This window comes from Balaenoptera borealis (genome assembly GCF_965194805.1).
Source record: "Balaenoptera borealis genome assembly, chromosome: 18".
Taxonomy (NCBI): Eukaryota; Metazoa; Chordata; class Mammalia; order Artiodactyla; family Balaenopteridae; genus Balaenoptera; species Balaenoptera borealis.
Genome location: NC_138877.1, coordinates 3,789,033 through 3,813,948, shown reverse-complemented (window position 1 = coordinate 3,813,948; position 24,916 = coordinate 3,789,033). Strand labels below are relative to the sequence as shown.

General features: G+C 46.8%; 1 protein-coding gene across 4 annotated transcripts in view; it reads left to right on the top strand.

The window, feature by feature from the left end:
• The window catches only part of MIPEP (mitochondrial intermediate peptidase), a 141,135-nt gene that overhangs the window by 25,562 nt on the left and 90,657 nt on the right, over positions 1 to 24,916 (top strand). For all 4 annotated transcript variants that reach the window (XM_082365049.1, XM_082365051.1, XM_082365050.1 and 1 more), the window contains exons 9-13: positions 880 to 940; positions 5,187 to 5,239; positions 21,044 to 21,197; positions 22,725 to 22,802; positions 24,585 to 24,789. In XM_082365049.1, the coding sequence (XP_082221175.1) occupies positions 880 to 940; positions 5,187 to 5,239; positions 21,044 to 21,197; positions 22,725 to 22,802; positions 24,585 to 24,789 (551 nt within the window). The remainder of the gene's footprint in view (positions 1 to 879; positions 941 to 5,186; positions 5,240 to 21,043; positions 21,198 to 22,724; positions 22,803 to 24,584; positions 24,790 to 24,916) is intronic.

Genomic DNA, 24,916 nt, shown 5'->3' with positions numbered 1-24,916 from the left:
CAGACACGCTGGCTCTAGGACGAGGCATGGCACGTTTGTGAGAGACTGTGACCTCTCTGTGGCGCTGCCTAAAACCTCATTTGCTGCCTGACTGCACCAGTGTGTTAATTTTAGCTCCAATTTCCATTTTCTGTTACAGACTCATGCCTTAGAACACAGGCCTCTCCAGTTTGGATTATATTTATAAATTCTAAAGTTATCTTTCAATGCAGTGAGCTGTCGTGGCTTTGATATTATGAAGTAGTGTTGATTATGCAGTTATTTGAGACTTTATTCTACTTTGCCTTGCTGGTTAAGCATTATTATTCTTTTTCCCTTGTATGTAGCTATAGATTATATTTTGAGCAAACTTATCTTCAGAGTTTTATAGTGGTATATAGGAGTTCATTCTGATGGAAATTTCATATTCTGCAAATATTAAGTGCATATTTGATTATTGCCCAGCTGGAGTTTTTTGGTAGGGGAAAAATTATGAATAGCAATCTTGAATATAATCTATGTTAATATTCTTTTATATGAAGTAATTTGTTAGCCTCTTTTTTAAGGTGTAGCAAAAAGCAGTGGTTTAAAGTTTACTGATTAACACTTTGCACTTCGCATGTTTCTTTTAACACTGCTAGTTTTTCCAGGCTTTTAGTACTTTCAAGACATATCTCTGCCAAGATGCTTTTAAAGGTAGAAATTGTAGTAATTTACTGATGTATATATTATCGTTTCTTCTAGCACATGTAAAATTTGGATTAGTACTGGTTGCATTTGCACTACAAATCACTTCTAATTTTATCATGAATATTGGAAAGTAACATAAGCAGACTAGTTCTTTTATAATGTAATTATGAAAATATTGTCCTAACAATTAATGATAAACCTGTTTTACAGAACTATAAAAGATTTTGAGATGATACGAGGGATGAAAATGAAACTAAATCCTCAAAATTCTGTAAGTGACCATCTTGGGATATTTTTATTATAACATAAACAGTCTGTCAGCTGAGGTCTTTATCTTTTGACTCTAGAACTTTCTTTTGATTTGCTGAAGGTGTATATAGTCTAGTTTCTGATCCTTGGATTTGGGGAATAAAGTATTGAAATATTTGATCCAAATGTCCGAGTCTGACATTCCAGGAAATCCAGTGTTTTTGTTGGTTAGTTGCTACCACACACACACACACACACACACACACACACACACAAACACACCCACCCACCCACCCACCCATACTGTCTGTTAACACAACCTGTGTTAACATCTGCTTACACAGAGGTTGCCTCTGTTCTACGGAGAGTCGGCGTCTCTGTGTGAAGCACCTTTAGGGGGCTTGGGGGGGGATGACCTGGCCGGTGGCAGCTTCAGCATCCGTGCTCACCTCGCAGTTGACACGTTTGTTTGCTAAGCTGTGGAGCTCAGTGAAGTAGATCAGTATTGACTGGCAAAGTGAAACCCGTCCTGAAAACACCGACTCTTAAGATCAAACGATTGCGTGACCCTCCCAGTCAGCCTGAGTGTCCTTAGGGCCAGAGGGTGCCCTGAAAAGGGGGGAGATCCCAGGTGTCGGGACGCGGGTCCTCATCCGGCTCGGGGCTGCCACGGGATTGCTGGGGTGTCGGGGCCCCTCTCCTGTAGCTGCTGGTGGCTGCTGAGCCGGGTTAGAAACTCTTGACCGGCTTCCCAGATCCAACCACCATGAAATGGAGTAATTCTGTCGTAGTCACTGATTTCTGGAGCAGCACATGAGATTGTTAACTGGTAGTCAGAGCTGTATCTAGCGGAGTAGCTAGGATCAGCCATCCGCCCACTTCGGCTTGGTAGGCAGGTCCACTTGGGAAACTAGGTCATGGATCAGAGTTTAGCTTGGTGAGCACAGGAACAGAAAAGGTGAAGTGTGTTGCCAAAAGCTAGTTCATTAATATGACTCGAAATTGTTCTCCCTGGACATGTTTTTGTTTGTTTGTTTTTTGGCTGCATTGGGTCTTCATTGCTGCATGCGGGCTTTCTCTAGTTGCGGCGAGCGGGGGCCACTCTTTGTCGCGGTGCGTGGGCTTCTCACTGCAGTGGCTTCTCCTGTTGCGGAGCACGGGCTCTAGGCGTGCGGGCCTCAGTAGTTGTGGCACGTGGGCTCAGTAGTTGTGGCTCACGGGCTCTAGAGCACAGGCTCAGTAGTTGTGGCGCATGGGCTTAGTTGCTCCGCGGCATGTGGGATCTTCCCGGACCAGGGCTCGAACCTGTGTCCCCTGCATTGGCAGGTGGATTCTTTTTTTTTTTTTTTTTTTTTTTTTAAAGAAAGCTGCGTTTTTTTTTTATAGCTACTTTATTTATTTATTTATTTATTTATTTTTGGCTGTGTTGGGTCTTCGGTTCGTGCGAGGGCTTTCTCCAGTTGCGGCAAGCGGGGGCCACTCTTCATCGCGGTGCGGGGACCGCTCTTCATCGCGGTGCGCGGGCCTCTCACTATCGCGGCCCCTCCCGTTGCAGGGCACAGGCTCCAGACGCGCAGGCTCAGTAGTTGTGGCTCACGGGCCCAGCCACTCCGCGGCATGTGGGATCCTCCCAGACCAGGGCTCGAACCCGTGTCCCCTGCATTAGCAGGCAGATTCTCAACCACTGCGCCACCAGGGAAGCCCGGCAGGTGGATTCTTAACCACTGCGCCACCAGGGAAGCCCTGGACATGTTATGTAGCTACTGATGCCGGCTGTTCTGAGGATGTTTGGGAAATGCCCAGTCTCCTCCTGAAGCCCCCGTTTTGGTGAAGGTACCACCGTTCACCCTGCTCCCCTAGCCAGACCCTGGACTAAGTCTAGACCAGGGGTTCTGAAACTGCTCCCTGGGAGGCAGCACCTGGGCACTTGGTAGAAAGGCAGGCTCTCAGGCGCCACGTGCTGTGTGCCAGTGAGCCCTGCAGGTGTTCACACCCCGCCCCCGCCCATAGTGTCAGGTACCGAGGCCTGCAGCTTCTGCCTTCCTGGGAACTCTGTCCCCTGTCTGTGCCCATTGCCACAGCCCTGGCTGAGGTCATTATTCCTTCTCCCCAAGACGACAGTGACTGGTTTTCTAGCCTTTTGTTCTGCTCCCCTCGAAGTTGTCCTGCATTCCAACTGCTTTGCTGGGTGCCTGGCCCACGCTGGACGTGGAGAAGGTCCTGTGCACTTACTCGGAATGGGAATGAAGGAATGCAGGGCCGCCAGAGGGATTTTTCTAAAACACTGGTTGGGCCTTGCACTCTTTTGTTTAACATTTTCAGGTAATCATTAGGTTCCCCTTCCCATCTCTCAGCTTTCCCACCAAGCCCTTCGCAGTCTTCCTGGCCGCCTCCTCTTCTGCCTGAGAGCCCGGTCAGCGCTCTCTGCTCACTACTGACACCTGCCTGATGCTCGTGTGCGCTGTTCACTTACTGTTTGCTTTGCTTTCCCTTCTTTTACTTTATTTTTGTTTTTTATTGAAGTATAGTTGATTTACCATGCTGTGCTTTCTTTTATTTTTAAATTGTAACTGACATTTTTGTGCCAGCAAATGCCGTACATCTGGATTACGTGCTCCCATTCTTCACAACCCAACTCAGGCTCTGTCTCCTCCAGACGTTTCCTGCCCTCCCCTGTGATTTAACACCCTTCATGGGCTGTTTGGCATGGTACAACGTCATAGACATGGCACACTGTTCTCTGATTGGCGGGCTGCTTGTCTTCCTGCTGCCTGGACCGTTGTCAGCTCTTCGTACAGGGATCGTGTCTTGTCTCTGTTGCATTAGAGCCTGCGCTCTGTCTGGCACGTAGCAGTTAGTAAACAGTCATCTGTTGGAGGCCATGAGTGCCGGTAACTGATCACTCAGGGGCCAGAGTCCCAGGGGTGCTGTCCCTGCCCTTCAGGAGCTCATGGGCAGAAAGAAAGGAAACCTCCGTGTCTTACCTTGGTTCCCTTCCCTGATAAAAATGTGAGCATGGCGCATGAGAAAGAATACCTTGTCGGCAGAGGAGATAATGTCTAAACTGAACCTTTAAAGGACCTTGGTAAAGGATGGACGCCTTGTTCACGGAGCTCTTCTCAGTGCCAGGTGTTTGGTTTTGCAGTTGAAGTGCATTTAGCAGTACCGTCTGGGAGACGCTGTTGATTCATTCAGCAGATAACTCTTGAGGGACTACTGTGTGCCAGGCAGAATTCAGGGGCCAAGATACAACGGGGGAATTGCAAGCAGAATCCCTGCCCTCAGGAAGCTTGCGTCGTAGGGGAAGGAAAGGGATAGTAAACACATGGACAAAATCAGGATTGTGCTAGTCCTGTGGTGATAGGGACTGTGGGGAAATAATGCAGGAGAAGCGGATGGAGGCTGTTGTCTTACAGGGGCTGGGCGGTGAAGACCCCCCGGGAAGATGACGCCCGAGCAGCCCTGAAGAAGTGAGGGGCCGGCGACAGCCAGGCAAGAGCCCTCTAGGCAGAGGCCGGAGGGAGGGCTCTGCCTTGCGGTGGAGGAGCAGCAGGAGGCCGGCAGGGCTGGGGGGAGAAGGCAGGCGGGGGGGCGCTGGGAGTCGGCGTGGGCGTGCTGTGGACCGTGGGCCTGGGCCCAGGCCGCCTGCGTCCCGGCCCGGCGTCTGCCCTGCTCTCAGTCATCTGGCAGCCCGCGAGGCGTGTGGTCCGCACAGCTACCCCCGCTTCCCGTCACTGTTCTGTACCAGCTGTCAAAAGTGGTGGTTCTCGTATTTCTTTATGACATTTTCTTTGCCAAGATTAGAGTTAATTCTGCCTTAGTTACATTTTAAATTGTTGCTTTCATTTCTGGGATCCACCCTAAGCTTCTTGCTTAGATTTAGAAAGAACCCTAGTCTCACCTTTAGTTCCCTAATCTTACCTGCAGTATGTTTTATGGATTAATACATGGGTTACATTTTGGGGAAAATTTCAGCGTGGCTAATTTAATCTATCAATTTTGACTTTTATTAGTTTACATTTTAGAATGACATTTGTTAACCTTTTCCCCAAATTCTGCGATTATGCCTCATTTATACCTCTCAACTCACTGATTGGAGGGAAGTCAAAATAAAAAGGCACGTATTTCCTGCCAAGTCATGAATTTTTAGGCTTTTTATAAAACTTTCTGACATCATAACAGGTATACATTTTATAAGTTGGCTAAATTATTGATTGAAATTGTGAAATAGTCAACAGCTTTTATAACAGTGAATTTTTCCATTGTAGGAATTAATGCCTTGGGATCCCCCCTACTACAGTGGTGTGCTTCGTGCAGAGAGGTACGTTTTTTGAGAAATACTCGTATGTGTGAAGGAAGAAAGAAATATGTATTGAGCGTTTTGCTTGCTAACTGGGCAGCTGTCCCTTCACTCGGTGCCCACGTTACAAACTGCATCCCCTCAAGCTCAGGCCCTGTGCCAGCGTGGCCAGCATCTGCCCTCAGGTCACTTATCCGGGCTGGGAAGCCCCTCCCCCAGGCCTGTAGTGGTCCCTCCCCCATAGCCCCCGCCCTCTGTGGCTTCTGTCATTCCTGTTTACACCTTGTGAGTACCTCCCGCATGGCTGGAATCCGGGCCCCTCCGCCTCCTCCTGTGGGTGCTGTCCAGGCTCTTTCTAGACTCTGAGCTGGAGGGGCTGGGACTTTGCTAGAACCCTCGTCGTGTCCCGTTTCGGGCCCAAGGTGGGTGCTCGGCAAATACTTGTTGAACCAGTAGAGGAATACGGTAGTACTTGGCATGGCACAGTGTGCTTTTCTTAATGTTTTCTCATTTTTGTTGGGACACGTCAGCATGTTATTGGCACATCTGGGAGGATATAAATGAAATAAGGCTTTGGGAAACTTATGTTGATAGAGGGACTCCTCTGGCTTCTGTATTCCTCTGTGTCTATTAAACTGTGGCAAACTAGGAGCTATGCTTTTTTCCCTAAATATACCCTATTTCTGTGATTTTTATGTTTGCTTGTAAACCCACAAAATATGGAGGCCTGTTCAGAGTGAACACAAAAATGTTTATGTCCCAAGCAACTTTATATCTGCAAGAGGAATATATTTTTTAAGAATCTCAGAATCTTAGCCTTTAACAAATCCTTAACATTTTTCTCTTATGGTTCATTTTTTAGATATGCAGTTAAGATTGACTTAGGTCCTGGAAGAGAATAAAAGTTTTGAGCCGCTTTCTTTACTAAAGCGTGCTGGCGTATATCATGATAATATACTTACTCAGTTGGTATTAAACTTTAAAGTCTTTTGGTTACCATGCATTATATTCAAGCATCAAGCAAAGGGTAGTAAGCACCTCACTAAAATTAGGCGCCGCTTATTCTAATGGTTTCTTTCGGCATTTGTCATAGAAGCAGAAACCCGTAGCTTTTCCTGTTCTTTCTGCCCCGGCAGCAGGAGGTGGCCTGAGATCAGTCATTGTGTCCAAGAGCTGACCCACTGACCCACTGAGTTCCCATCGGTTCCCCTCTGTGGCCTCTCCTTACGTATCTGTTCCCCACACCAGTCTTACTTACAGAGCATAGGTGTCTCCTAACCTGTAGGTAATAATGCTTTGTCAACTGGTATTTCTTATACATGTGTCCCAAATTCAGCATCAGTCACCTTCTGTATGAAAGCATGTAAACTGTAGTTCAGAATCTGTAATAATTTGATCCTGATAAACAGTGAGCGCTCAGAATATATTATAGCTTAACATAAGATATGCTAGTAATAAGACATTACTTCACAATTGTGTTTTATGGCTGCAAGACTTCAGATCCTGCTCTTACAGTTGCATTAAAAAAATAGCATTTCTCTCTTAAAATCCTTTCAAAGACGTAGCATACAGGAATGTTAAATTTTTTATTAATATGTTCCTTATTTATGTAAAGTTTTTAGTTGTATTTTTGACATTGGAAAGTAATGTAAATTAGATGTCCTTGTTTCTTTCTAATTTTTGCCACTGTGATTTTTTTTTTTAATTAATTAATTAATTTTATTTTTGGCTGTGTTGGGTCTTCGTTTCTGTGCAAGGGCTTTCTCTAGTTGCGGCGAGCGGGGGCCTCTCTTCATCGTGGTGCGCAGGCCTCTCACTATCGCGGCCTCTCTTGTTGCGGAGCACAGGCTCCAGATGCGCAGGCTCAGTAGTTGTGGCTCACGGGCCCAGTTGTTCCTCGGCATGTGGGATCTTCCCAGACCAGGGCTCGAACCCGCGTCCCCTGCACTGGCAGGCAGATTCTCAACCACTGCGCCACCAGGGAAGCCCTGCCACTGTGATTTTTATGTGGTGTTCCTCTGCATCATGTCCCCCACCCCTTATTATTACTATTACTATTATTATTATTATTTTTGACCGTGCTGTGTGGCATGCAGGATCTTAGTTCTCCGACCAGGGATCGAACCCGTGTCCCCTGCAGTGGAAGCTCTGAGTCCTAACCACTGGACCGCCAGGGAAGTCCCTCCCATCCCTTATTTTTTAAAACCTTAGCCTTAAATTTAAAAGCGATATTTTTGTCATTTAACTGTGCTCTGTAAGTATAGCATACACAAGTGGTGGTTCTGTGGAAATTACATGTGGATATTTGAATACTTGGAAAGATAGAATCAATTATGAAGTATACGTATGCATTAATCAGGGTGTGCGATCCCTGAGAAGTTTGACAGTGATCTTAAACAGAAGCTATTGAATAAAGGGGAGTGAGTCCTCCATTTATACCAAAAATGCACCACTGGAAGGTCTTTAGGTTGCTGTCTGACTCCGGACTCAGTACTTAGAGCTCCCCGAGCCCCCTGAAGGTTGGGAATTCTGACTGCTCTGCACCCACCACAGAGATGGGGTCTTGTCCAGATGGGAGGATCGGGGGCAGCGTGGCCCTGTGGCCAGGAGCCCCCGAGGGCTGAGGCCCCGGACAGGCCTGGCTCCCCTGTGACACGCGCCACGCACAGCCTGGGACGGTGACTTATCCTCAGCCGGCTTGTGTTTTTAGTACTAAAATAGCATTGTTATGTGGAATTGGCCATCTGTAGACCTTCTTCTAGAGAATGGTCCCCTCTCAGAGATGCTTTGTAATTGTCCTCTCAAATCTTTTGAAGGAGGTTCAGTTCTGCCTTAAAGCTTCTCTGAGAAAACACTCATCTGAAATGTAATGACTGTATTAAATCAGTAGCAGAATACTCATCAGAGAGCTTTTGGTGAGAGAGACAGCACTGGACAGGGGTCCACCTTGCCTGTGCGTCCTGGTGGCCGTGTCCAGGGCGGGGGAGCCTGCCTGTGGCCGGCAGGACAGCACACAGGGGTCCCTTCCGTCTTCAAGGTCCCAGGCCCACTACCGCCTTTAAAATGAAGCTGGAGCGTCGCTCAAGGCCCGCGTGGCTCTAACGAAAGATACACACACGCCCTCTGGTTCTCCCTCACCACCCTCGTCCTCCCCAGGTTACCTCTGCCAAACTGAACCCTGTCCCCTGCCTGGTCCCTTTCTGTCTCAGAGGCTGCGGCTTCCTGCCCTGCCCTACCTGTGACATTGTGCCTGGAGTCCCCGAAGCCCCCGGCCTGTGCTTACAGCCCAAGTGCCGCACGGCCGGGCACTCACTGCGTCCTCTGGGCCTCACTGTCAGCCATGCCTGGAAGCGCGGAGCAACGTTTGCCTTGTCTCCTCTGAAGTGCAGTGGGGAACACGCTCTGGGCCCAGGAAATGCGCGCTGGTTGGCAGCCGTTGTTGGAGCCTGTGTCCACACCGGTGGTTGGAGATCCGTGGTAAAAGCACCCCAGTGATCACTGTTTTGGTAAACTTATTTCTGTGGGTGGCATTTTTCATCGGTCAGGCTTGTTGAAGGCAGCATGACCTCTGGAGGTCTTCACGAAGCTCCTTTGTTGAGAGGTTTTCCCCAGGCTGGCCGGTTCTTAGAGTAGAAGTCGCCACTCTTCCGGGAACACAGTGTAACCCACCTGACAGCCACAGGGGACTTCAGTTCACTTATTTGGCTGTTAACTCAGGAAAAGAATCAGGAAAAGGGATGCAGAAATGCTTTAGATGGGATTGTAAGAATTGGGGGTTTAAAACATCTATTTTGAGTAGCTTAAGAGGCAGAGGATTGAGTTTTGGTTTGCAGTGTCAATCATCTTGATTAACTAGAGTAGGCTGAGAGGCGCAGGTAGTGGAGGAGAAAAGAAAGGGAAAATGTAATAGTTTGGGTTTGAGGTTAGAAGGGTCAAACAAAGTGAAGATTTCTAAATCCTCGTTAAATGCCTCTACTTGCAAGTAAAGACTAAAATGTGTGGTTTGACATGAAATGAAAAGCAGAAGGGGCTTTCCTTGATTTGAGTTTTTTTTCAAGCTACCCAGGGACTTTTTTGGCCTACATGTTAAACATTTAAGATTTCTTTCAAGTTTCTTAATTTTCGCATAAGAGAAGAGAGAACCTATTAGAAAGATAGGAAATTGTGTTTTAAAACTGTGAGAGGTGAGTCCTGGAAAACAGTGGCAGAAGCAGCTGATGGGGAATCTTAAAGAGCAAAAATACCTTAATTTTTTTTCTTTTTCGAGTTTTAAACTCTTCATGGAAGAGTGAAAGTAATTCTTTACGAAAAGCGTGTATGTGCAATGATTTTATTTACAATTTTTATTTTTGAAGAGTTAATACATTCACGTGGTTGGGAAGAAACTGAAAGCAACATTATGTCTCCACTGAGATATTTCGAATGCTGCTCAGAGCCTTCCTCCCACCCCTGCCCCTAGAATAATCATTCTCACCGTGTTCCATGCGTCCTTCCAGTATTTGATTTTTGTTTTTAATGCTTGAGGACTTTATTTCTTTTCTGCCAAGGATGAGTTTCAGTGAATCACATTTCACTTATTTTGGTGCTGATTTATAGAATGATGTCATTGGGATGTGGGATTCAGTATAGTTTATTCCTTGCTAAGGTATATTCTGAAATGTCGGGAGCGTTCACATAATGAAATAGGAATGTTTTGTGTTTTAAACTATTCATAAGACATTGGACTTCCACAGAAGGATGGTGTGGTGTTTCAAGATTAATACAACTGCTTGATACGTGGAATTGTGTAGTTTATTTGTTAGTATATGCATACTGAGCTCGTTGCTTTTAATTTTTAAGAAAATTAACCTTTATAATGAAAACTTTCAAAATAAACAGAAATAGGGAGAATAATATAAGTAACCCCCATATACTCATCTCCCAGGTGAAGTAATTATCAAGGTTTTGCCATGTTTGCTTCACTGGTCTGTTTTATTTCTCCCTTCCTTCTTGTTACTAAAGTATTTTAAGCTGAATCCTAGCCGTTGTGTCATGTCACTCTTGTGTGTTCTTTCTGTCTCTCAGTACGTGGCTGTTTTCTTATATGACTCCAGAACCACCAGAACCCAGTAAAGTTCGCAGCAGTTCATGGGCGTCATCTCGTACCCCGACTACACCCCTGTTTCCTTGATGCTCTCCAGTCTGTTTCTTCCCAGTTGGCTTGCTGGGCTTTCTGTCTGAGTCTCTTGCTCCAGAGCCGGTCCCCACACGTCATGCCCCAGCCAACCTTGTTCACATTGCCACTTGGTAAAGAGACCAGGTCGTTGGTCCTACAGAATTTCCGAGCTCGTGGACTGATCTGGTTGCCTTCACGTGGGGTCATTTCTCTGGTTCCTGTCTTCCTGTACTATGGATCTGGTGCCCCTCTCCCCCCCTATTGTGTTGGTTACGCTGTCTTGTGTTTCATGTGTGGCTATTTGATTTTACATATTGATGGAACTGAAGAAGCTGAGTGAGAGGCTGTCATAATAGAGGTCTCCCTGCTCTCCTGGGATTTGGCTCCAGCCTCTATGATGGGATCCTGTCACCTGGTGCCATGTCAGCGTGACTGTGGTCATCCTTTCCCCTAAGGTTCCCTTTCCTGCCTCTGTAGGGTGAGAATGAAATTGTACTGTGATCTGTGTTAAAGCAGTTTCCAGGACTTCCCTGGTGGCACAGTGGTTAAGAATCCGCCTGCCAATGCAGGGGACATGGGTTCGAGCCCTGGTCCGGGAAGATCCCACATGCCGCGGAGCAACTAAGCCCGTGCGCCACAACTACTGAACCTGTGCTCTAGAGCCCGCGAGCCACAAGTACTGAGCCCGCGTGCCACAATTACTGAAGCCTGCGTGCCTAGAGTCCGTGCTCGGCAACAAGAGAGGCCACTGCTTCTGAGTAGCCCCCGCTCTCCGCAACTAGAGAAAGCCCGCGCGCAGCAACAAAGACCCAACACAGCCAAAAATAAATGAAGTAAATAAATTTGAAAAAAAAAAAAGCAGTTTCCAGTGAACCGTGTATCTAATCTCCACCGTTAAGGAAAAGATCCCCCTCCTTACCAGGCAATTTGGCTGGAGCTGTTTTCTTGCCTCTGGAGTCAGAAGTCAAGATAGGACCAAACAGACGATGGCCAGTTCTTTATGAAACAGAGACGAAAAAGATATTTTCAGTGTGTGGTTACCTGAAAGGGAAACAGGTTCCTACTACCTTTCGGTTCTTTCATTGCTACCTTACCTTTATTTAGCTGGAGAAAACAGTCGTTCTCCCTGTGGCTTCAAGATTACACGTTTCACGGTGTCATCCAGCTGTCACACTGTGATCCTGCCGAGAACATCATTCCTGATGCCAGAAACATTCTATGTGTTTCATTTTCTTTTGGTGAAGTTGAAAATAGCTCCTCTGACGGTGTCGTCACACATATATGTCTGCGCCTCCTAAGTGTCTGTTATCTGTCGTGTTCGTCCTGCAGGGACCCTCTGTAAGCACTTGCCCGCTGTGCAGATTCCCACACTTGCCTTAACTTACTGAATAGAATAGGGTGAGACTGAAGCCTGTGGTACCTGCAGTTTCAACCTGGATTCACTGATGGTACTGAACTGTGTTTTGTATTTTCACTAAGTTCAGCGCCAAGGCTTTTGGAAGTAAAGTCCAAGTTCTTTCTTTACCTTCATCCCAGGTGCATCAGAAGTTGACATATAAGTCTGACTCATAGAGCGTGCTTCAGAGAGACACTGATACATTGATTGTTTTAAAAAACTTAAATTACAGTGAATGAATTCTTCAGTGGAAAGTCTCTTACTGACTAGTATTTCTGTACTTATTTTAATGATAGTGTTCCTGATGAGGATTTTGAGATATTGCTAAATTCTATTGTTCTTAATGAGAAAGACCTAATTTATACCATTTACCATGTTGATTATAATATGTTCTTTGATAACTGAAAATTTGTAAACCCACACGTAACATATTTTTAACCAGAAGAAATAGCAGAGAATTTACTGAGCTTCACTTATCAACCATGGTGGATGAACAGTAATCTTCCAATTTTTTTCTGAGGATTCTAGAAATCTCTTATTTCTGCATTCAAGTCAGGGGAACACCTTTACAACAAATAGCAGTAAACTCCTTGCAAAACTAGGAAAGAGTTTGAGGCGATGAAACCAAATCCTCCGAATATACTTAAATTTTACTGTGTTTAGGTTGAGCTGTGGCTCTGGCGCGCTCTGAGGTTTTATGTGTCACCTGTTGTGCTTTTCCCCTGTTTGGGGGGGGTGGTCTCTAGATGATGGAGGAAATTTTTTTCTCAGTGGTTTCTCTTCGAGTAAGACAGTCGTGGGGACCATGCTGTGAGCAGGTGTCATGGCAAGCGGGGGTGACCGGCGTGGTGGCCCCAGGGGCACGGGGGTGGGGAACGAGTCCTGCCCCTCGGTTCTTCCGGGGGTGGCTGCCTCCTGAGCCTGGCATCCTGGAGGGGCTCAGTGACCCGTGACGCCGAACATCCTATGGGTTGCGGATGTAAGCTGAGCCCACAAAGGCAGGGCCTGGTCGTCAGGGCGCCTCTGGCAGGGGTGTAGCTGCTGGAAATACCTTGGAGCTTCCTGAATCCCTCACAGCCTCTCTGGGCCTCTCCTTTCTGGCTGCTCTGCAGGAGGGAATAGCCTCTTGTTTGGGAGGGTCATGGAGAGCCTGGTGGGGCACCGGTGTGTGGGTCTCTTCCTTGTGGTTTGAGGCCGCTGAGTGAGGCGGGTGGTCTTTGTCGTTGAGCCTGTGGTGCCCTGTGCAGCCGCTCCCTCCCCTGGGGCTCCTTCCCCCTGACACCCTTCCCTCCTTCCCTCCAAGCCAAGCTGCGGCCTGGCTTCTCCCTGATCCTACCCCCCCCCCCCCACCGCCCCGTGCTTCTCCCTGACCCTCCCCCCTCCCCCGTGCTTCTCCCTGACCCTACCCCCTGTGCTTCTCCCTGACCCTCCCCCCAACAGCGTGCTTCTCCCTGACCCTACCCCCTGTGCTTCTCCCTGACCCTCTCCCCATGCGTCTCCCCGACACCCCCCCCCCCCCCCCCGTGCTTCTCGTCTTCATCTCCTCTGCACTCGCATCCCTTGTCACTTGCATTAAGTGCTCTTTATGGCTTTGGGGCCTTACTATGTCCACACTGAGTGTCATCAGGCACACAGTAGGTGATTAATTCGCAGCATTAAGTCAAGCTCCCTGACAGAGTGTCACTGTGATGGATGGAGTGCCTGCTTTTCTCCAGGCACAGTGCCAGCTTCTTTGCGTGCATTTGTCTGATCATCAGCGGAGCCTGGGACATATTGTATTGGGTTGCCCAAAATGTTCATGTTGGTTTTTCCGTAACCTCTTATGGAAAAACCCGAATGAGCTTTTTGGCAAACCCAACAGTTCATTTTCCTGGTGAGGAAGTTGAGGCCCCCAAAAACCAGAAAAAAAAAAAAAACTTGCTCTCAAAGCACAGAAAGAGGTAGAGCCAAGGCTTTAACTTCCAACCCAGGGCTTTTTCTCTGAGACTGCCTTGGGCTGTCACCAGCCTCTCCCAGTCTCAATTTCCTCCAGTAAAATTGAGTAATAATTCTAGCCTCACCTGTCTCACAGGATTATGTAAGGAATATGGGAGGCTTCTGATGTGAAAGTGCTTGGCAAATGTGAAGCACTGTGCAAGTCTAAGATAATGTTATCTCACACCGTTAGAGGTGTTGCTTCAGCAGTTATTCTAACTTTATTGTGTATCATCAGTCTCTTCCTTTTGATTAACTTCTTTCCCTTTGCCTGCAGAGGTGCTGAGATATTCCTGGTCATGAAACATGACCCTCCCATGACCCTTGCAGAGATTGAAGTCCTCGTTTTTTCTTGCCAAACCTCCCCCAGCAGTCTAGACTGGATGCCTCCTCTCTCTGGTCTCTGTCGTCTGACTTGTGGCCCTGACAGTCGATCAGATGGTCTCTCCGAGTTACCCGCCACCTGCCACGTGTGCAGTTCGGTCCCTTGCTTTAGCCCTCAACACCCCGACCTCTGCGGTTCCCGATGGTACTTATTTCCTGTTCCCTGAAGTTCCTTCTTCAGTACGGGCCCTCAGCCCCTGCTCCCCATGTTCTCACCACTGCTCATTTTCCCTTCTGGTTTCTTCTCTAAACTGGCAGCACTTTTTTGTTCGCGGGGTGCAGCTTTAGCAGTGAACTCAGGGTTCTGACTCCCGACTATTGGGAAACGTGACTGAGGACGAACATCCAGGTGTAGTGCTTCCTTTAGTACTTCCACTGGTAACACACTTGTGGGAGGGACCTCAGTGCCTGGGCCCAAACAAAGCAGGCCCGCAGCTCTCTTCTTGGCGTCGTTTACTCCCGGACTGCCGTCGTCCAGTTAAAAAGAAGCCTCAGCCCTCCTGCTCAGTCCTGTCGTAACCTCGGGGAGATGACTTGTCTCTGTATGAACCTGTTTTCGTACTGGTGACGTGGGGGTAATAGTGTGACCTGTAGGGCTGCTTCTGCTGCTAGGTGAGATATATATAAAGGGCTGAGCCCAGGGTCCTCGTGAGCACTTGTCGTCCGCCGCATCACCCACATGACAGCGGGTAAGCTGTCATTTTGTAGACTAAATTTAGGGCATATGGACATACTTGCCATAAGGAGTCCTCTCTTGCCAAAGTAATGAATCTTTGCCTCCTAGACCGTGTCCGTTCACCGTGCCAGGCCCGTCTTCAGCATTTCTGAGTTCCTCTCCTCGTCTTCCTGGCTACCAATGTGGTGCTGCTGCACTGAGTGCATTCTTGGGGGATACCCAGGAAAGGGTGGCAGAACGGAGGCCTTGAGCTCTACCCCCCCGACACCTGGTAACGAACAAGGCCATCAGTATAGCTGCATCTCCGTCTCTGTGTAACAGACAAATTCAGGAGGGTGAAGTAGCATGCGGCGTCGTGTTGCACCGGGATCAGTAGACGTTATCTAAAGGTGATACACCAGTAAATAAATAGTTAGGTATTTTAAAAGTGGTGGAGGAGCAAAACCAAATTGCCAGAAAGAAAAGGAAGATGCGGCCCGCAGAGCCAAAGGAAGAGAGGCAGGGAGCCCTGAAGTGCGAGGGCCCACGCCTTCATGCACGGAGGGCAGGGATGCACATTATCACAGCTTGGGGGGTGGGCAGGATGATTTGGCAACACCTGTTTAAAAATCTAGAATCTCATCCCCTATGCAGCATCGTCATTTCTGGATGGATTCCACAGAGGGGTCTGCGCCTGTCTGGCAGGGTGTTTGTAGGCTGTTTGTAGCCGAGGTGAACTAACAGCAACTAACAGCAGCTGACTGCACAGCTCTGGGTGCATTTTCTGTAGAGAAGTTAAAGTTGATGCAAACACGACCAGAAGTCCAGCTCCTCTTATCACCGTGTGTGGGCCGTTTCAGACGATGTCAGGGATGGGACGCTCCCTTACAAGGCGCAGACTCTCACTGGCCACACACACCGGGGAGTGGACACTTTGGAGAAGTTATGGCAGGTGCTTGTTGTGGACCAGAGCTTTATGTGCCGAAGTGGACAGTATTTAAAAGTACATTTTTGTTGAAAACTATAGGAAAACATATTTTTGTTAAAAATGTGTGTTAAAAGGAAATTGCAGGATAGGAATTGTATGATTCTATATGTGTGTCTATGTATATATATCTATGTGTATTTCTGTACCTGTAGATGTGTATACAAGCGCACACACGTAAGCCTTGTTACACAGATAAAATGATGATACACAAGAAGTGGTTACCTCTGGATGGTGGGACTAGTGAGCCAGGGGATGTTATTTGAGAGTTTTTTTAAAAAATAGGGAGTTTATATTACTTTTTAATGCATTTGTTCTCAGTCATTTCAAATGAATACCATTTGCTTTTCAGCATTCATAATAGTTCCATTTAGTGTATACAGAGTTGAAGTAGTATGTGGAGTATTATAGAAGCCTATATTCTGTACTTAAATTATTTTCTCCAAGCTAAATTGTCTCCTTGAGCTTCGCCTGATTACAATGTGTAGGTGTCGTGGGCATTAGGCAAGTCAGTACCTATTTTAGGTTATGGATAGGCTGTGTGGTTGTAGCTTTACTATGTTTCTTTTCTATAAAGTGAGTTTTTTACAGCCAACATATAGTGGGTCTTGTTTTTTAATCCATTCCCATAGTCTCTGCATTGTACTTGTTACATTTAGACTATTGATGTTTAAAGTGATTAGTCATATTATTGGGTTAAAATCTACCATGTTTGTTACTGTTTTCGATCCGTTGCCTGTACCTTCTTTTTTTCTTTCTTTTTTTTGTCTTCCACTCTTTTTCTGCCTTTTATGGTTTTAATTGAGTATGTTATATGATTCCAGCTTTTCTCCTTTTTTCACTGTTTGAAGTAGTTGCCCTAAAGTTTACAGTATCCATTCACAAGTAGTGTGAGTCTCCTTCCCAGTAGTACTTACTGCTTGTTGGTTAGTGCAGGCACCTAGGTCTTCTTTCCAGCCCCTCCTAACAATGCTGTCATTATGTCACTTATCCATAAGCTAGAATCACCTAATACATCCTTGCTATTACTATTTTGAACAAACATTAAACAGAAGAAATAGAAAGTTTTTTAATATCTTCATTTATTTCTTCTAACCCTCCTCCTTTATTTACGTGGATCCAGGTTTCTGACTTACATCATTTTTCTTCTTCCTGAAGAACTTCTTTTAACATTTCTTATAAGTCCGGTCTACTAGCGAGAAGTTCCCTCAATTTTTGTTTGTCCAAGAAAGCCTTTGTTTCTCCACTTTTGAAGGATAATTTTGTTGGGCACAGAATTCTAGGTTTGTGGGTTTTTATTTCAGAACTTTAAGCATTTCACTCCATACTCCTCTTGCGTGGTTTCTGGAGAGAAGTCTGACATAATTCTTATCGTTGCTTTTTAGGTGAGGTGACTTTTTTCCCTCTGGCTTCTTTGAAGATTTTCTCTTTGTCTTTGATTTTTTGCAGCTTAAATATGATCTGCCTAAGTGTTGTGTTTTGTTTTTTCCTACTTGGTGTTCTGACCTTCCTGGATCTGTAGTTTGGTGTTTGTCTTCAGTGTGGAAAGTTCTCAGCCATTATTACTTCAAATATTCCTTCAGTTCCTTTCTCTCTTTCGTCTTCTGGTTTTCCCATCATGTGTGCATTGCACCTTTTATGATTGTCCTACAGTTCTTTGGGTATCCTCTTCTGTCTCTGTTTTTCTTTTTTGTCTTTGCATACCAGTTTTGAAGTTTCTGTTGACGTTTCTTCAAGCTCACTGATCCTTTACTTGGCTGTATCCAGTCTACTGATGACTTATCAAGGGCGTTCTTTATTTCTTTTGCAGTGCTTTAATTTCTAGCATTTCCTTTTGATTCGTTTTTAGAGTTTCCATCTCTCTGCTTACCTTACCCATGTATTCTTGCATGTTTTCTACTTGTTTCTTCAGAGTGCTTGGGATACTAATCACAGTTGTTTTAAATTCTCAATCTGCTAATTCTAACATCTCTGACATATCTGAATCTGGTTCTGGTGCTTGTTCTTTCTCTTCAAACTGTGTTTTTTGTCTTTTAGCATGACTTGAAATTTTTTGTTGAAGGTTGGACGTGGTATACTGGGTGAAAGGAACTGAGATAATTAGGGCTTTGGTGTGAGGTTAGATGTTTATCTGGCCAGGGGCCGTGCTCTGCTTGCTTTTTCCATTAACCCTGGGGCTGGAGGTAACTCTCCTTTGGTGTGCTCTCTTTGTCTCCCCTGTTTGTTTGGGTTTCTCGCGAGACTTCTGCTTAACTAAGGTCTGGGACCTGCTGGCCTGGGTTGTGTCCCGTGTTGTTTTGCGGGAGCCCCGCTGATATGGTGCTGAAGTGTGGACGAAGAGATGTGATCTGCAGGCCTGTGGTTACGTCTCAGTCTGTTAGGGGCCCTGCGTCTCAGCTGCGACTTTCACAGGTGCTTTCCGGTCCCCTCCGCTTTGATGAGATGGGAAGGCTGGGGGGCGCGAGGTGGATATTCCCTCTGGTGAGAGAGTCTCTCTGGAGGGCAGGCCTTATTAAGAAGAGCAGAACGTGCTGGTGTAGTTCATAATGGCTACTTTTTCCTCCCTCTGCTGGAAGATGGGGGAATTGTTCTCCACCTTCACTGGGAGAACCTGGTGGGGCTCCTGGAGGGAAAACTCATAAAAGTGTAGGGATTCCCCCTTAAACTGGGCCTCCCTGGAATTTTTAACTCTCAGACAGTTTGTCGATTGTAGTTTGTTTTCCTACCTTGGTACTCGTCTCCCCTGGAGCCTCCTGTGAATTGTGGCTCTCTGGATCTGCCTGCCTGCCTGCCTCTCCAGTTTTGGGGCACAGCGATTTGCTCTGTGACCTCACTTCTCTGCTGGGTCTGAGAAGAGTTGCCGATTTCAGTTTGTTCAGCTTTTACTTGTCCTTAGGACAGTGGTGCCCTCCAGGGTCCTTATGTGCTGGACCGGAGACCAGAAGTGGCAGTTGTTTCCTGTTTTACAGCACATCCCCGTTCCCCATTTCTGTGATACCCCTTTCTTTCAATTCTCTGCCATCTCTAACTTTTTTTTAAACTTAATTTTATTATTTACTTTTTATACAGCAGGTTCTCATTAGTTATCTGTTTTATACATATTCATGTATACATGTCAATCCCAATCTCCCAGTTCATCCCACACTCCCCCTTCCCCCCTTGGTGTCCATATGTTTGTTCTCTACGTCTGCGTCTATTTCTGCCCTGCAAACCAGTTCATCTGTACCATTTTTCTAGGTTCCACATATATGCGTTAATATACGATATTTGTTTTTCTCTTTCCGACTTACTTCACTCTGTATGACAGTCTGCCATCTCTAACTCTTCTTCCTTGTCTTCCTTTCCACCCCTTCGCCTGGAAGTCCAGGGACCTGCCCTTGACCCTCCTGTCGGCCCCTCCCTTTCTCCTTTTCCAGCTCACACTCTCCTCGGCCATAACAGCCTCTGTGCTGACTTCTCCCAGGACCTCAGAGTCAGTGTCTTCAAAACTGAATCTCTTTTCTTCTCCTACAAACACACCCACCCTCCCCTCTTCAATTTGTGTGTGTGTGTGCGCGCCTTTGCGTGTGCATGTGTTCGCGCATGTGTTCATTGCTCTGATTAAATGGCTCCTACCCACGCAGTTGCTCAAGCCAGAGACCTGCATGTTAGTCTAGGCTGTTCTTTCTCCCTCAGCCTCCAAATCCAGTCACGCACAGTCCTGGAACTTTTTCATCTAAAAGAAAAAGAAACTTAGATCTGGCTCCTGGTCTTAGAGCCCCTGCTGTTGCCCCTGTTCAGACCCTCGTTGGGTGACCCCCGCCCTCTCAGTGCTGTGTCCACTCTCCTCACCGTCAGCCTGGCAGGTTCCAGGCACCAGGTCACTCCTCTGGTGTCTGCAGAAGTGATGTCCCACGTCTCCCAGGCTGCAAGCAACCCCATAAGATATTAGATTATCCTCTTTAGGATAATCCACTAGTCCTCTTTAGATTTATTTTTCTTAATCTCAACTTATAAAAATGTCTTGTTTTGAAATGTAATAGATCAGTAGCCCATGCCTATAATTTATAAACATACCCATATTAAGGTTGAATACTCCAGTTATTTTATTGAGAGGGATGCACAATCAGAATGTTGGGAGACCCTGTGCCTGAGTGCACAGTCCCCCCTCCTCAGGCTCGCGGGCCAGGCTCTCGGTTCCCTGGCCCCCACGCACGGTGTCAGCGTCTCTCCCCCTCTTTCCCATCTACCTGCGTCCTGAGCTCTTGTTTAACCCCCTGGTTACCGCGGTGGCTCTGCTGCCTCGTGCCTTCGCACTTTGGTGGCACCGTGGCCTGCCTCTCCCGGGCTCCCCTCCCGTCTCCGCTGCACAAGGAAGCCACAGCCTTCGCCGCCCCACGCTGCGTGCCCTGCCCTCTCTCCCTCCACGGCGGCCCCCGAGCCTACTGGGTGCCCGCTGCTCTGGGCCCTTCCTTCTCTGCCCCCTTCCATTCCCGGCGCCCAGCGGGCCAGTCGACGGCTGCGTGAGTGAACGAATCAGTGAGCGAGGGCGCTGGACCACTCAAGTCTCTTACTCCACTGAGTCTGCTTTTATGAAAAAGTGATCAGAAATGAAGTTCTAAGTTGGTGGATTCTGTACCGAAATCTCACTTGTGGTGCAGTTTATACTCACTCACTAAATCCGGTCCCCCAGTTAGTAAGAAGTATAAGTTTGTACATATTTGGTTACTCCCAGGAAGTAGAAATAGATTCAGTACCTACTATCATTCTAGAGCTCTTCTTTCTGGCTGTGGTCATAAGGTTTGGCCTGACGTGATGATTCAGAAACATTAACATCACGCATTCTGGGTGTATTTTGGTTTATGTTGGAATAAAAAACATTAAAAAGTTGTTTTGGGGTGAAGAATGATTAATATTATGAGAATATTATCCTTCATTTAAGATATATAACAAAAAGATAAATTAAGATCTGATTGTTTATATGACAGAGCTTCGGAGCTTTTTCCATTAACAAATATTTTACCGGATGTGACATGTGACATTTTTTTTAGAATATAACTCATTTCATAGAGTGAGTTTTACCACTATAGTTCCAACTAGTATTACTCTTACTACAGTTATAATTAGACTGCTGTTCTTCTGAAGAAGACTGAGTCTGAAAGTCCCTCAGAAGATAGAAACCTCCCATAGGTTTTCAATCCTTTCTTGGCTCGTAAATTGTCAATGAAAAGTTAGCTGAATTTACCTCAAGAAACTGAAGCAAACGGAAGCGTGATTGAGCTTCTTTTCCTCTGTAGGTACAACAGCGAGCCCAGTTTATACTGCCCGTTTTTCTCCCTGGGAGCGTGCATGGAAGGCCTGAATATCTTGTTTAACAGGCTGTTTGGGATTTCGCTGTGTGTGGAGCAGCCTGCAAAGGGAGAGGTGTGGTGTGAAGATGTTCGGAAGCTGGTAAGCGTCCCGGTTGGAGTGAAGAAGCTGCGTTCCTTGTCTCCCGGGTTTGGTACTGAGTTAACAGCAGTTTCATCTCAAGTTAGCTTTGCCCCGGTGGCGCTTGTCATTGCTTGATGAAAGATCCAAATCGCCACTTCTGATGCTACAAAAGAAACACTTTTCTCTAAACATCAGTTGTTGTCTGAAATTAATGTAAACATTTAACAGCAGAGTTATTTCTCTGAAAAAAAAATTTGTTTTTAAGGAAGTTAATAGAAGGTTGAGTCTTTTATGTTGACAAACCCTGGTTAAACGAACGTTTGTCATTGCCCTTCACGTCCCCGCTGTGCCAGGTGTCGCATCTGTTAGTTCCAGCTCCCTTAGGCACCTCCTACCCCTCCCCGCCCGCCCGTGGGGCTCAGGTTCGCGCCAGATGCTAGCCTGCGGCCTGTGTTCTTGGTGAGACTCCTTGGACAGTCGCTCCGAGCCTGGGATCCTCCCTTCTGTCAGGGCCCGCTTCACGTGAGCTGCGACTACCGTTGTTTTTTCCTGATAAGATCTTGAGGCTTTATGGGCCCTTAGGTGGTGGTGTTCTCTTGTTTTACTCTTTGCTCACGTGCTTAGCGCACGGTTCACGAGAAACGTGAACCGTCTTGTGGCCTCTTGGCTGCGCTTCGTGATCGTAGAGCAGGTGGTGGTGGAGTCGGGAGATCAGCGGGGAGCGTGGTCGTCACTGCGCGTCCTTCTGTGCGCTTCACAAAACGACAGCGGTGGGTAATGTGCAGACACACCATGAAAAGAGGGAAAGGGCACGATGCGGGCAATGAAGAGCTTCCCCAGCTCAGGAGGGAGCCCCTTGCGGCTTTGTTCACGGCCGTTCCCCAGAAGCCTTGAGCAGTCCCTGACACCAGGTAGATGTTTGGTAGACGTTTGCTGGAGTAATGAACGCTTGCAGGAAGCCCTGAAGCATGAGGTTGCCGTTCTTTATGGCAGAGGCCCCAGGTTGTGCAAAGATGGAGACCAGCTCTCCTGCGAGCTGGGCCTCTTGGAAGCCTGATTTGGGAGAAGGACGTCAGTGGTGGTATCACGTTCTGCTCTTCAGCTGAAGGCAGACGCTGCGTATTGTTCCTATGTCCCAGGGTTATAGTTGGTGTGCTCGCGTATCCTTACATCCTAAGATTGGAGGAGCTATAATTTTGTTGCTAAAATGGTCCCGCCAGCACCCCTTCCCACCTCTTGCGGGTGGTGTGGGCCCAGTGGCCAAGCCGCGTCGCTGGGGACTGCCAGGCAGAACGCAGGGCTTGCGGAGGAGGGTGTCCCCTTCCGACAGATTCCCAAATCGTAGTTGTCCTGGAGATGCAGGAGAAGAGGTTGAGGGCAAAGGGGAAGCCACCTCGAGGTCACATGAGACGTAGGAAGTAATGAAACGTCTATATTTGTGGCTCTGGTGTTTTGTGAACAGGTTCTTGTGCTAGGAATGTGTTTCTTCTTTTAGAGTTTCTAAAGGCCTCATTCTCCACTAAATTCATTTTTTTTTCCCCCTAGGCTGTGGTTCATGAATCTGAAGGACTGTTGGGGTACATTTACTGTGATTTTTTTCAGCGAGCAGACAAACCTCACCAGGTGATGCTTTGTTTACAAAATGGTCTCTCTAAAGTAATCAGCAGTTAATTTGTATTGATGTGAACTTTATACCTCACTTTTGTAGTTCCTAATATTTAAAAGGCATTACTGGGGAATTCCCTGGCAGTCCAGTGGTTAAGACTTCGCCTTCCAATGCAGAGGGTTGCGGGTTCGATCCCTGTTCGGGGAGCTAAGATCCCACATGCCTTGTGGCCAAAAAACCAAAACATAAAACAGAAGCAGTATTGTTAACAAATTCCGTAAAGACTTTAAAAATGGTCCACATCAAAAAAATCTTTAAAAAAAAAAAAAAAAAAAGGCATTACTGATGGTGGCTAAATATATAAATTTGAAACTAGGATAGAATTTAAAGCTAATAAAACTTAGGAAGGTAATTGCATAAATCTGTATGTGTCATTTTTATCTGGGTCATGGTAACGCTGGTGATGATGAGAGCTGACGTTTTACCAGCCCTTCTGTGTGCCCGCCAGCGCTCTGAGCCCTTTTCCATGTCACACCTTTGAAAGTTCACGTCAGCCTTTTGAACTGGACACTGACATTGTGAGGAAGCTGAGGTCAGAGAGGTAAGGTTCCTCCTTGCCCAGAGTCACACAGTTAGAAGCACTAGGGTTTGAACCCAGACTTTCTGACTAGAGCCCCAGCTCTCAGCCACTTTCCATACTTGACGTGGACCTAGTTTCAAATTGCACAAGATGTGTCCCTGTGGAGACCCTATCAACCACCAGTTCACTCCTTACACAAAAAAGTGAGGTTCAGCTCCTCGAGCTGCAAACCAGGTTTCCTGGTCGATCAGCTTCAAGCAATTTTGGGCAGTTTGATTGGAATTGTCAAGAATTCGGGTTATTAAGTTACAACAGAAATAATGGTACCTTATATTTAAATAGTGATTTCACAATTTCCAAAGCAGTTTTAGCAGACATTGAGCTTATGAATCTGGGCAGCTGCTCTGGCGTTTGACAGGGTGGAGGTGAGTCTGGTGGAGGTGAACCAGTTTCCAAGGTGATTTGGCTGGTAGATCTGGACGGTGGGACCAGAGTCTGGGTCGTTGACCTCTGCGTCCTCTGTTCCTTCTCTCTGCTTGAAAGGCTGGAGAATCCGGGTTAGTGATCTGAGCCCCAGCTCCTAGTTGCCAGCCTGGGTGGTTCAGGTTTGAGATGCCGCAGCCCTAGCTGTGTGCCCTTGGACACGTGACTTAGTATTTCCAAGACTCTGTTTTCTCATCTGAAAAATGAAATACCTGCCTTATAGACTCATTGTGAAGAGTAAGTGATGAAGTGCATGCGAACTGAGAAAGATACTCCAGGTTCCTTGCTTTGCGACAGTTGAGAGCTCGCCACCTCCAAGTGATGGAGACGGTGGTGTGGAAAGTGACACCTGGTTCCTCGCCTGACACAGAAGGGGCTCCGTTAACATCAGTGCCCCACCGTGGTCCACGGCTGTCCCTTCCTACCTGCCATGAGCACTTTGAGGGCGTAGGGCTAAGCTTAGTGGTGACTCTGTCTCCGGTATCTGGTATAGCATCACTCAACACATACTTTTGGAGCGAAGGAATGAGTTCATCAGCACAAGCTCAATGTATTATTAGTGTTTTAAAAAAATTAATATGTTAGCAAAATAAAAAGTATTGGGATAAAAGTGTCTGTAACTAAATAAATAGAAGAATGGAATTAAGGTAAAATTTGTACTCACACATTTTGATACAACTTTATATTACGCTTGGGGTTCCCTCAGCCTCTCCTCACTTGCCGTGTTTTCTTAAAGGACTGCCATTTTACCATCCGTGGAGGCCGATTAAAGGAAGACGGCGACTATCAGCTCCCCATTGTCGTTCTTATGCTGAATCTTCCCCACCCCTCGAAGAACTTGCCGACGTTATTAACTCCGGGGACGACGGAAAACCTTTTCCATGAGATGGGGCACGCCGTGCATTCCATGCTGGGACGGACTCGCTATCAGCATGTCGCTGGTGAGCCAAGAAGAGGGGGCTTCAGACGTGTACGTTTCATTCTAAATCGGAAAAAAGCTTTTCATTTAGAAAATCTGTGGTCATTTATCGCAGATGGCCTCATCTTGTCCTTCCAACTGTGATGCTA